General features: G+C 40.5%; 1 protein-coding gene across 3 annotated transcripts in view; it reads left to right on the top strand.

Moving 5' to 3' along the window:
- GIGYF2 (GRB10 interacting GYF protein 2) overlaps window positions 1-12,526 on the top strand; it is a 1,663,629-nt gene that overhangs the window by 315,008 nt on the left and 1,336,095 nt on the right. For all 3 annotated transcript variants that reach the window (XM_085634698.1, XM_085634699.1, XM_085634697.1), the window contains exon 5: window positions 11,010-11,118. In XM_085634698.1, the coding sequence (XP_085490824.1) occupies window positions 11,010-11,118 (109 nt within the window). The remainder of the gene's footprint in view (window positions 1-11,009; window positions 11,119-12,526) is intronic.

Below are 12,526 nucleotides of genomic sequence, written 5' to 3'. Positions count from 1 at the left end.
ATTTATTAAGCACTATCACATAAAAACATTTCATTAAAAAGTACATCAATGTAAGAAAACAGTTGTCGACGTCGTGTTTCAGTGAATACGTGAATAAACACCTTCAGGACAGTTTTCTAAATAGCAAAAAACACTCAATTATCATGTACATGTTGTTGACAATCCAATTGCAATAAGCAGTTGACAATCATCGATTTCTCTTTTTTTTTTTTTTTAAATAACATGTTATAACACATTTTGTACACCCTACATTACCACTAGCAAGCAAAATTACCTGAAAACAATATGCACATGACTTTCAACTTTATATTTCATAGCGTAGGAAACAAATTAGTATAGTTACTCTCCTCACATGAAAGAGAGTGGGGAACACATACCTAACCACAGTATAGATTATGCCAGGATGCAATTTTGCTAAGACATCTGGCGAATTAAAATCTTGTAGAGAGAGGAGGATGACGACCTCCACCTCGGTTAAAACCCTTGATTTAAAAAAAAAAAAGGTATAAAGTATTTGTTTACAATATCAGTCAGTTAATAATGAATGTTACTTCATGGTTAAGTCTAGTAGTTTAACATGAACAAAATGGCCTACCTTATAGGTCAAGGTGTTCACAGTGCAGGTTTGTATATTGATGCCACCTTTGTTTTTATAATGTTGAGATACTGTGAAACCAAATGTTGGATATTAAGTTGAGCTATTGTACCCAAGAGGTTATATGTCACAACAAAAAAATATTTTTACAGGCCAGTGAGGGGCTTACCGGAAGGGACCGGAAATCTTCAACACCCACCGATGTGTGGTGATTGGAGTGCTAACATTTTTTGGCTGATCTGCCCCGATAATTAGTGATGTGACGGATGAATTAATACACGTCCTTTCAAAGCAGGCCTCCAGGTTCCCACCTGTAACAGGGTTATTATATGGTAGTTGCATACTCATGGTTGCATATATATTACGCATGAGGTCATATCCCTGGAAACTTCCTATACTCATATTCTCAAGACCTAAAGCACTGAGTCGTTACCTATAATCATAGAGCAACAACCTCTTCTACCACAAGGGGCCAAAATTGGCTGCACGGATTATACAGCTATCTAGTTCAGTTCATTATATCAAATAGAGATTCTCCTTCTACATAAATAACCGCCAGTATCATCCGAGTGCATGTAGCCATCTTATAAAAGTGGAGCGTAGCCTCCAGGGAAGAAAAGTAAACCTAGGGAGTCTGCGTGAGCGTGTGGTCTATAAATTGCTCATATTTGTTAAGGAGCACTTGCTATATTTACAGTACGCAAGCGCCGCCGCTTGAGTGGCTCGTTTATAAATTCCACATCTCAACTAGGGCTTCACCGGGCAAATGGTAAAACACCCGTTAAAAACGATCAAACTTCAGACAATAATGCTTAGAAACACTTGCTATGCTTTATGTACGCGCGAGCATCGCCTTTTGAATGGCTCATTTATAAGTTCTACATTTCAACAAGGGCTTTCACCGGACAGACGCTTAAACATGTCCGTTATAAACAATCAATCTTTACTCAAACGCTGCCGTTGCTGCTCGAGAATGCCATTCAGCCTCTGACAGTAAACAATGTATAAAACATCTTACTACTACCGGAGCCGTAGCTAGATAAGTAACGCCGCTAATTGCCCGCCCGGTGAGAGTCACATACCTGATCGGGTTAACTCGGCCTCCCTGCATTCAATATACAGCTTCCGGGTCAGGATACTTGAAAGCATTCGACCCCGTAGCTGTTTTTAAAAGCGCTTCCTGATAGTCACGTGATCGATATCACGTGGAATTGGTACTACGGTGCCACGATTCTTTCTTTTACGTTTTTTTTCCTTTTTGAAAAACTTTATTGAATGATGTGATATTGAATCAACATCACATGGGGTTGGTGCTGCTATACCGCGTTTCTTACTTTTACGTTTTTTATGTTTAAAATAAAACTATTATAGAGTCTTTGTCTATAGTTTATGTAATGAATATTATAAATATCTCCCGTGTCACGCTACATTATAAAGGATTTACAATCAATCCAGTGTAAACCTGACGGCCATCTAGGAATGGGCACAGGTTGCAACTAGGACCTCAGTGGGCTATGCCATATTCATATCTGTAAGGGATGTTACTAATTACCCCAAAGCTAATATCTCAGCCAGTTTTTTTAAAGAAGGCTCTCCAAGATTGCCTTACCACGTATCCTGTGTGTCATATCCTGTGTGTCACAAAAAGTACATGAACAAAACCACGTTTGTATCTGTTTGAGGAGCCTGGGGGCATGTCAAATGAGTCTCTCCCAATCCTCTTTGCTGTTCAGTCCCTTTTTGAACGTATTCAGACGGGACATGTAGAATTGTTTGCGTTTCTTTTTGAGGTAACATCGCCTGCCCTAGTGTTCATATGTACCACCTCTAATCCACACCACTTAAGGTCATCAATCGTGTGGTGTTCTTTGCTCCAGTGTTCTACCAGAGGGGCACTTTTCGGTTTGTTCTGATGGCTGACTTATGTTCATTTATTCTTCTACGGATTTCTCTGGAGGTCTCGCCCACATAGTCCAGTGAGCATGGGCATGTGTTTAGGTATATTAGATTCTTAGTCCGGCAGTTTATGAAGTTATTGAACTTGCAAGTAACTCCATTATGTGTAACAGTGTGGCCTTTCAAGATGTTATTGCAATTGGTACACCCTCTGCATGCAAAGGTGCCAGTTGGTAAAGGGCATTATTGATGCATGGTTGTTTACTGGCTGCGCTCTCTCTGTAGGTGTGCACCAAGCAATTCCTGATTGTGCGGTTCCGCCTAAATGAGAACATGGGCTTTGGTAGGGTCTCTTTTTTGCTATTAGTGATCAAATGCCAATTTCTATTGATGATGATCTTGATTTTGTTACTCAGATTGCTATAGTTAGTCACAAAAATCAGGGGCTGGATATTACCACTGGTTTTGTTAGGTTTATTCTCAGAGCGAGTCCCTGTTGAAGTATTTGGCTCTTTTGTAGGCATGTCTAATCTCTTTGGGTAGCCTCTAGTTAAGAATTTTTTTGTCCGTTTCTCTGCGTGTTTAGCATAGTCTTTAGTACTAGTACAGTTTCTTTTTAACCGCAGAAATTGTCCAAAAGGAATGTTGTCCTTTTGACAAATAGGGTGGTTACTCATGTAGTGAAGCATGGTATTCCTATCGGTAGGTTTTTTAAATAGTTCAACATCGAGGGCCCCGTCAACATGTTTAATGATAACATCCAGAAATTCACATTCCCATCTGCTGATATGAGACGTGAAATTCAGATTGGCGTCTCCCAGATTCAGCCACTGTATAAAATCTTGCAGAGTCTCAGATGTTCCTGTCCAGATAAACACATCATTGATGTATCTTGACCAGTGAGAGATGTTCTCATAAAAGGGCGCCGTCACGTTATAAATGTGGATGTCCTCAAATTGTGAAACATACAGACAGGCCAGGCTGGAAGCACACGTGGCTCCCATACTGGTCCCCTTGATCTGTTTATGGAATTCTTTGTCAAATAAAAATGTTATTTTTTAATACAATGCTAACACAATCTACTGTAAAGGTAGCATGGGGAGTAAGGTCTAAGCCTTCCACCTTGAGAAGGTTCTCAATCATACCTATTGTGTTGTCTTGAGGAATATTCGTATATAAAGCCTCAATATCCAAGGTTACAAGGAACTGCGTCTCAGGATTAAAATCTAAACATTCCATCTTTTGGATAATGGCTGTTGTGTCCTTTAAATATGCTTTCTGCTGTACTACAAGGTTTTGTAAAAACATTTCAACATACTTGCTGAGAGGCTCAGTCAAGGAGTTGAAGCTCGACACAATGGGTCTCATGGGGGGGATGCTGTAGATTTCTTTGCACTTTAGGGAGACCATATAGTACAGGGATGGTCGGGTTAATGTTGAAAAGAAAATTAAATTCATCATTGCATATGACCTCATCATCTTTAGCTAAATGCAAAATGATCTTAATATTGTTGGCCAATGCATTCCATTCATCCCTATTTGACCTTTGATAATGCTCATTGTTGTTCAGAAGGGCATACATTCTTCTGTTGTAGTCTGTTTGCATTACTACAATACTACCCCCCCCTTGTCGGCCGGTTTAATAGTCAATTCGTGGCACTGTTCTAATGTGGTTAGGGCATGTCTTTCCCTGATATTGAGATTATTCTTGACCCAACTTTTTAGGTCTCGGGACCATCCGGTCTGCCGAAGGCAGAACCGGAAGTCGAGAGATTTAATGACTTGGAGAAGAGGGGCTTGCACCCGCCCCTCTTCTCCCCTGTTCTCCATTGGCTGGCCTCTTGAATGCTGGCCAGCCATTGGAGAAGAGGTCAGTCATTCCGATCAGGCCCCGTCCTTTTCGGATCGGGGGCGTGTTTTTTGCAAGAAGTCTCATTCTCTCCTCCAGCCAATGGCTGGAGGAGAGAAAAGACAAACACGCCCCCGAATCCGAAAAGGACGCTGCGTTTCTCCGAGGCATTTCTGCTCTGCCTCGGAGAAAGGCGGTGGTGTGCCTTTTGCTCTGCCTTGTTTTTAAATTGTTATTGTTCATTCCCACCTGCCCCGAAGATGGAAATTGTTTCTGTAGATGGCCTCTGTGTTTTCCCTGTGCGAGTCATCTTGCTGCGATGTTCTTCGCTTCTACTGACTACAGGGGCGGTGAGAAGCTTTATGATTTTTAATACAATCGGAAATGGGAATACATAGCAGCAGCATCTCCATTAACATCGCTCCAGCTCTTCGTCCTCAATAGCAACTTGTTGCTGCAGTATTTTTAGCCGGGTTTCGTATTAACAGCAACATACACAGACCGTGCGTGGCGACGCAAGTCAGGCGAGGCCAGGCTTACGTCTCTGACGTGCGTAGCCTGGAAAGGATACAGCATCTCCAAGAAGATGGAGTCTGGGAACAGGGGTTAAGCAGCGATTGGCTAGTGAGCCCCAGATGCGCATTGTACCACGGGAAACGTGTAGCTGTTTCCTACTGGCTAGCTGTGGTTTAGTCTGCGGCAGTGACGCTCCAGGTTCAGCCAATTGCTAAACTGAGGAGTTTCCTCACAAGCTGTGCTCCAGACAGGCACTTATGGCCGGGTCAGTAAGTCACGCGCCATTCATAAAAGACCAAACCTTTGTGTAGGACATGTTTTAGGGATTAGTCAGTGTCGGAAATGCCTTAGTTTACACCCCGATGCAAATGGGGATATTTATCGCCTTGTAAGCTCTGCTTACAATGAGGCAGATTTATCTGCAGGCCAATTACTCTACAACTTATATTTCTGAAGCAAACTGTTATGTTGGGGATGTGCCATTAAAGGTTTGGGGAGATTTCTCAATACGACTGTACCATTGAAAGATGATAGGGTAGGTTCACAGCCAGCCACATGTCAGATACTGCAAAGCGGGCAGTGACTCTGACGCAGCGATGCAGATACATTGTTGGCTAAACAGCGCATTCGGCCCTAGTATGTCTTAAGTCGAAAAGGGGTGCCACCAGTGCTTTGAATGGGCAAAAGTAAGTGTAAGTACTCTATAAAATAGAGGTGTGGCACGTAGGCGGGGCTAGGGGCATTTGACGAAGCAAAGTAGAGTTTTTTTTTATGTTTTTGCCCCATTCTGATCCATCATTCTTTCAGTCCTGCCCATTTAAAGCGTTGCTTTTTGGGCAGGGTTATTTATGTTACACAGAACCGCATAAAAGCATACGTTTTTCTACTTTGCTCTCGATGGTTTTGAGTACCAAAACTTAGATCTAAGCATCGGAGTGTAGCATTTTTGTGTGAATCAAATTAGGTTTTTCGATATGAATAGAGAAATAACTGTCTTGCTGGTCACCACTGCCTCTAGCGCAGAATAAGACCTTATTAGGTAAACAGCTAGACATCTCCGAGGTCAGAGGCAGATAGGGGTGTTTTTTTTTTTTTTGTGGCAACGAGAGTACGCTGTTTCTGGTAAGGATTAGGGCTGCAATGCTCAATTTTCCACTCCAATAAGTGACTATAACCAGGGTGGAAATCTCAGTTCTTGGGTCGGAACATCCACACACAGACTACATCAGTGTGATATTGGCCTGTCTGTTGTGGCACGAGTACACATTCCCAACTCGTCTCTGGTAGCTTCTGTCGGCTGTGCTTACTTCATCCGATCTCTTGTTTCTGATGCATCCACCTCATGTCACATGGGCTGACTAGACACACCTCGTGATTTGTTTATAACGTCAGATCTCACACTCGGCTTTCATGACATCACAGTACACTTTCCACTCGCCTCTTGCTGCATAACTTCCCATTCCCCAGTTGGGTCTTGTGACCCCTGTGCCCACACGACCCATCTCTCATGACGTTACTGACTCGTCCCCGTTAATGTTTCAATACTCTAGTGCCCTGTCCATAATTTTCACCTGGCGTCAATGATCATTCTATATTCGTCTCTTGTGAGATCAGAGGCCAGCCCACAATCCTCACGCGTGTCATGAGTTCCCACTCCGTACTGTCGTGACATTGATCCCGGTTCACAATCGCCTCTTCTTACTTTAGTTTTCACTCCTTAATAGTCTGTGTCTTTATGACCCACTCACTATTTTGTATTGTGACAGTCCATTCTACACTTCTATGAAAACATAAACAAAAATGTCATGAGCGATGCCAATAGCTGTAACTTTACCAATGCCGAGACCATTGCATTGTAAATGCTTGTTTTATTAAGCAAGTCATCGATACTTTTATCGACTACCCGTTCAAAGGCTTCTATGTCTTTATTAACTAAGTTTATTTGGGGTGTCCATGTCGATTTGGGTTTTAGACCTGACTTGTTAGCTGTTTGAATGCCTTCTTCAAGGGGAAAGAGATTACAATCGAATTTTGCGAAAAAAGCTTTGGAGATTCCTCTCTAAATTATACCTATCCACGGGGAAGGCAATGGCATATCCTAACCCTTTTTCTAGTACATTAACCTCCTCCTGTGTAAGGTTCCTATATGAGAGATTAATAACCGGGGCCTTTTCTACTAATCCCATTTCTTCTGGCTCCTTGTTCATGTAGGGGCGATGTTGGAACTGATTCTGAGGGTTGTAATTGCCCCTCACTCTTCCCCTTGTTTGACCGAAGTTCTTGTGTCGTTCTAAAAAAGTGTCCCTGCTGGAGCTAGATGTGGGTTCTCTCTCCTTATTGTTGCTATTGTCCGGTTGGATATCGCTGTCTGAGTCTGAACTCGTGTAGGATGTATCAAAAAATCTAACATTTTTCTTAGGGAAGTTTTTTGTAGGTTGTTGCCATTGTCTCCTATATGGGAAATCTTCCCTCAGTCTGTCGTAAAAATCTTTCTGGAGGTAAGGGTAGACATGTTCAAGGTTATATTTGGAGATGTCCTTTTATTCAATTTCTTGTTTACTAAATAATCCTTGTACCCTGAGATGTCTCCCTGAATTTCCTCGAGCTTCTTTTTTGCTTCATCTAGGGCTGTATTGTCTTTAAGCCTCTGTTCTAGCTCTTCTATCTCGCTTCTTTCAATGATTAGTACTTCGTGTGCCGTTTCGATAATTAACAACATCCAGTCACGATTGGCTATAAACGTCCAATTTTCATTAAACTTCTGGTTTTTAATGAAAATGCTAGGTTCGTTGTTGACCTGCAAACCTCTGGGTATAATCCCCTTCTTACAATATTCAATAAGAAAGACTGCGTGTAGTTCAGTTCTTATTACTTTTTCAAATTCCATTATGTTCTCCATTGTTCCTCGTCACTATTTTCTAATGTGACCGTTGAGATGTTTTTAGAGGTACCGTTGATAATTTTGTTAAACTGGTCCTCGGAGAAACCATACGTTTTTAAGCCTGCCATCATTACCTCAGAATTCTGGGTGGAAGGTGGAGATTAAATCTCCCCAGCTAACAAGCTGTACACAGAGTAAGGAAAAAACAAGGGAGGTACCCTTACAATCCAATCGGGGGCAAGGGAAGCATACGTAAGAAACAAGTAGGTCCCTAAATGAAATGATGATAGATCGTAAACTTTTAACAAGTGCTAGTGCTCAGCGAGGTACAAATATGAAAAAAACATAAGTTATTTAATAAAGGAATATCAACATAACATAACAATTATTAAAAAACAAAAAAATCCATATATTGGCATTAAATATTTATTAAGCACAGTATCACATAAAAACATTTGATTAAAAAGTACATCAATGTAAGAAAACAGTTGTCGAAGCCGCGTTTCGGTGAATACGTGAATAAACACCTTCAGGACAGTTTTCTAAATAGCAAAAAACACTCAATTATTATCATGTACATGTTGTTGACAATCCAATTACAATAAGCAGTTAATCATAGATTTCTCTTTTTTTTTTTTTTTTTTAAATAACATGTTATAACACATTTTGTACACCCTACATTACCACTAGCAAGCAAAATTACCTGAAAACAATCTGCACATTACTTTCAACTTTATATTGCATAGCGTAGGAAACTAATTAGTATAGTTACTCTGCTCACATGAAAGAAAGTGGGGAACACAGTATAGATGATGTTAGGATTCAATTTTGCTAACACATCTGGAGAATTAAAATCTTGTAGAGAGAGGGGAATGACTACCTCCACCTCTCTTAAAAACCTTGATTTAAAAAAAGGGATAAAGTATTTTACAATTTCAGTCAGTTACTAATGAATGTTACTTCATGGTTAAGTCTAGTAGTTTAACATGAACAAAATGGCCTACCTTATAGGTCAAGGTGTTCACAGTGCAGGTTTGTATGTTGATGCCACCTTTGTTTTTATAATGTTGAGATACTGTGAAACCAAATGTTGGCTATTAAGTTGAGCTATTATACCCAAGAGGTTATAGGTCGCAACAAAAAAATATTTTTAAAGGTCAATAAAGGGCTTACCAGAAGGGACCGGAAATCTTCAACACCCACCGATGTGTGGTGATTGGAGTGCTAAATTTTTTTGGCTGAAGTGCCACAAGAATTATTGATGTGACGGATGAATTAATATATGTCCGTTTAAAGCAGGCCTCCAGGTTCCCACCTGTAACGGGATATTATATGGTAGTTGCATACTCATGGTTGCATATATATTACGCATGAGGTCATATCCCTGGAAACTTCCTATACTCATATTCTCAAGACCTAAAGCACTGAGTCGTTACCTATAATCATGGAGCAACAACCTCTTATATCACAAGGGGTCAAAATTGGCCACATGGATTATACAGCTATCTAGTTCAATATATCTAATAGAGATTCTCCTTCTATATAAATAACCGCCAGTATCATCCAAGTGCATGTAGCCATCTTATAAAAGTGGAGCGTAGCCTCCAGGGAAGAAAAGTAAACATAGGGAGACTGCGTGAGGGTGTGGTCTATAAATTGCTCATATTTGTAAAGGAGCACTTGCTATGTTTACAGTACGCAAGCGCCAAAACCAAGATAACACATTTCCTCTGCTTGTGGTGGACAGTGTGGCCAGTGCCAACGTAAAAAAATAAGTGTGGTTGAGCTTCAGAACAGCCGCAGCGCCCACGAGGAAGCCCCAGACCCTTTTTTTTTAAAAAACCGACCCTTAGTCTAGAGGGTCTTCAAAAGGAAGACCACTCCAAGTCTTGCCTAATTTTCCAAGCACTTCCCCGGCTGGAGCTCTACAGCTGGGAGTGCAGCATACTCTAGGGCTAAGTTCATGGCTACAGGTTCTGTGGCCTAAAGATAGTTAAATAAAAAAAAAGACAGACACATGATACATGTTTGAAAATGCTTTACTTAAGTGTTCTTCATGACAGTTTGGCGCTGCTTTCTTTAAAAGATTTATTCACCATGAGTCTAAGCAATGTTTTATACAAAGATGCCAACAATGCTTTACTTAAAGGGTTGTTAATGCTGATTAATTCTTATCCTTAAGAGGCTGCAATGTTTTATTAAAGAGGATGTGAGCACCTTATTATGAGTAATCGGGCATTGCTATAAGTGCAGAAGAGGATGTTCTGCTTTAAAACTGATAGTGCAGGGATGTCATTCTTTATTATTGGTAATGTGGGCACACGGTTTCAGTTCTTGCCTATTCATAATAAGTGCAAAGTAATTAAGGTTACTGGAGTTAGTGATGGAAAGAAATATTACTATGACATGTGATAACAGTCTTGAAATGGGACAACATTGGCCTAATGTAAACTGACACCCCCATATAAGGGTTATGTGCTGTATTGTGCATGAAGGGGGTGTACTGTGAATTTTGAGGTCATGACCCTTTGAGGGTCAAATGTAAAGTTGTCAAAGGTATTTCCACCTTTCGAATGTATATTTGTACATTACTTTGTTTTATTGCGTCGAATGTGTTTGTATTAAATGTACTTTTAGTTTTCTAAAGAAAATGCACCAACTGGACAATTATTTGAGTGTTATTGCGTACCAGCGAATGGTGATTACTAGCCCACACCACCTTCTTTGAGTAGGCCTTGGATTACTCTGCTTCACTACCCTGAGAGAGTCAAGTGCTACAGTGGGGTGTTGGGTTGCTAGTGGAGGCTGAATGTGGATCCATTACTTGTGCAAGCCACACAACTAATGGCCCATTCTCTCACAATGGGGCAGATGAAATATTAAGATGGCACCAGTATTTGTTCCATTAGCCCCTTGAATGGTTTCTACCCACAGTGAAACAAATGTTCTTGAGAAAAGCAATAGCACTTTTTTGATCCGACTATATAGCAAAATGATGCATAGCAAGAGAAAGGGTTCATCATTCAAGTTGCATAAATCTAATCCATACAAAAAGGTTCAATTTAGCCACTGAACGTTTTGATGTGTTTCACATCCAGCATTTACATACATGTTCACAATCTTCATTCTTTTGTGTCAAATTTGTAGATTAGATATCTGAAATGGTGTGGGAAGAAGGGGGAAAGGGAGAGTTTGTGGAGCAGGCTCACACGAAAATAATAATGTCCTTTCACATGCATCTTTTAATTTTAAATGTATCTTTGTTTTAACAGAGAAATTTCTCGATGTCTGTAAACAGTACCGCAGTCTTGAGGCTAATGGGACGAGGTGGAGGAACAGTTGTAGGGGCTCCCCGAGGCCGCAGCACTTCTAGAGGTCGAGGTATGTCATGATGCAAGTTTGAGGACGTGGTAGCCTTGGTAGATATTCTGCTCTATGTTAATAACTCCATATTTACAGCTGATTGAGAATCTTGACTACATGTTGAAACCTTTGTGTATCCTCCTCTCTTGTGCATGGTCACTAGCTGAGGATAATCTTTCTGATAATAGAAAAAATTAAGAACAACCTTTCATAGCATGGTAATTTCCTTGACCTATGTGCTTGGTAGTTACACCAGCCAACGCACTGGGTATTTCCATGAGCTCCTTTTTACCACTTCTTATAGATCCACAGTGTCCAACAGTTTCTTTCGCTACATTTTAGGCTGACATTTCCATACGGGAAGGTCATTTCTCTTTGTTTTTCCTCTCATTGTGATCTGTCTGACCTAGCTTTTCACCCAAAACCAGTTATTTTTTTGCTTTGTCAAAAGTAACTTTAAATGATGTAGGAAGGACCTAAAATAAACACTTTAATGTTGAGGGAAGATCTGTTAATTATCATGCATATGAATACTTTAGGGGATTTTGGTAGTCTCTCTGATCACCCCAAGAGTGGAATCTATTTTGAGGATCCATTGTTGTAAGCTCTCTTTAACTGCTAGATAGCTTCTTGATTTGAATGCAAGTGAGAAGAGCTTTATTTTGGTTGGAAGTTAGGACTAGGACTGTAGATAGACCACCCACGTTCTTACAATTACATTTAAAAAGACTTAGCAGGTGCTGGTTCTTCTTGCTGCTATTATAATGTTGGCTTCCTCCCCACCCAACCATCCCATTAGTCTTCAAATTCTTCCATGAGTGCGAAGAAGCAGCCTCTGATTTTTATAATGACTGGAAGAAAGGCCTGTCTGTTTTCTTTTGCTTTCTTTGGAAGTACCATAAGAATGGTAACCGATAAATGGCCCAGCAAAGTTACCATGTAGTAATTGAGTAATGAAATTGCTTGTTTAGGCTCCTTGTCAACTGATTTCAACTCATTGCTGCTAAACCTTAGCCTATTTCAGTGGGATTCAATTTGAGAAAGGAAAGCAGACTTTTGAGAAGATGATTGGCAGGAAGCCAACACTTAGTGTCTGGCTTTCAAAGAATTGGTAATAGAATATTTTCTGATCCTTGGATCTTAGTTCACATCAGCATTTTTTACTACCTAAAAATCTCAGTCTCTAAAGACAGACTCGGGTGATGGTAACTGAAACAAAGGTTTAAGTCCTACCAGTGACACCTGGGATGTGTACCAGTATCCTTCGAGGTTTTTTAGGAATCGCTATGATTGGGTGTTTTCCTTCTGTGGGGAATGTATCTACCTGTATGCTAGCTCTGGGCTGTCTAGATTGTCGGATACTAGCCTCTTTTCCTTATGTGGAAAGAGGACAACCACATGTGGTGTTGATTGTATCATCAATCCC

Source organism: Triturus cristatus, chromosome 11, assembly GCF_964204655.1.
Source record: "Triturus cristatus chromosome 11, aTriCri1.1, whole genome shotgun sequence".
Classification (NCBI taxonomy): Eukaryota; Metazoa; Chordata; class Amphibia; order Caudata; family Salamandridae; genus Triturus; species Triturus cristatus.
This window is presented reverse-complemented; position numbering and strand designations above follow the sequence as displayed.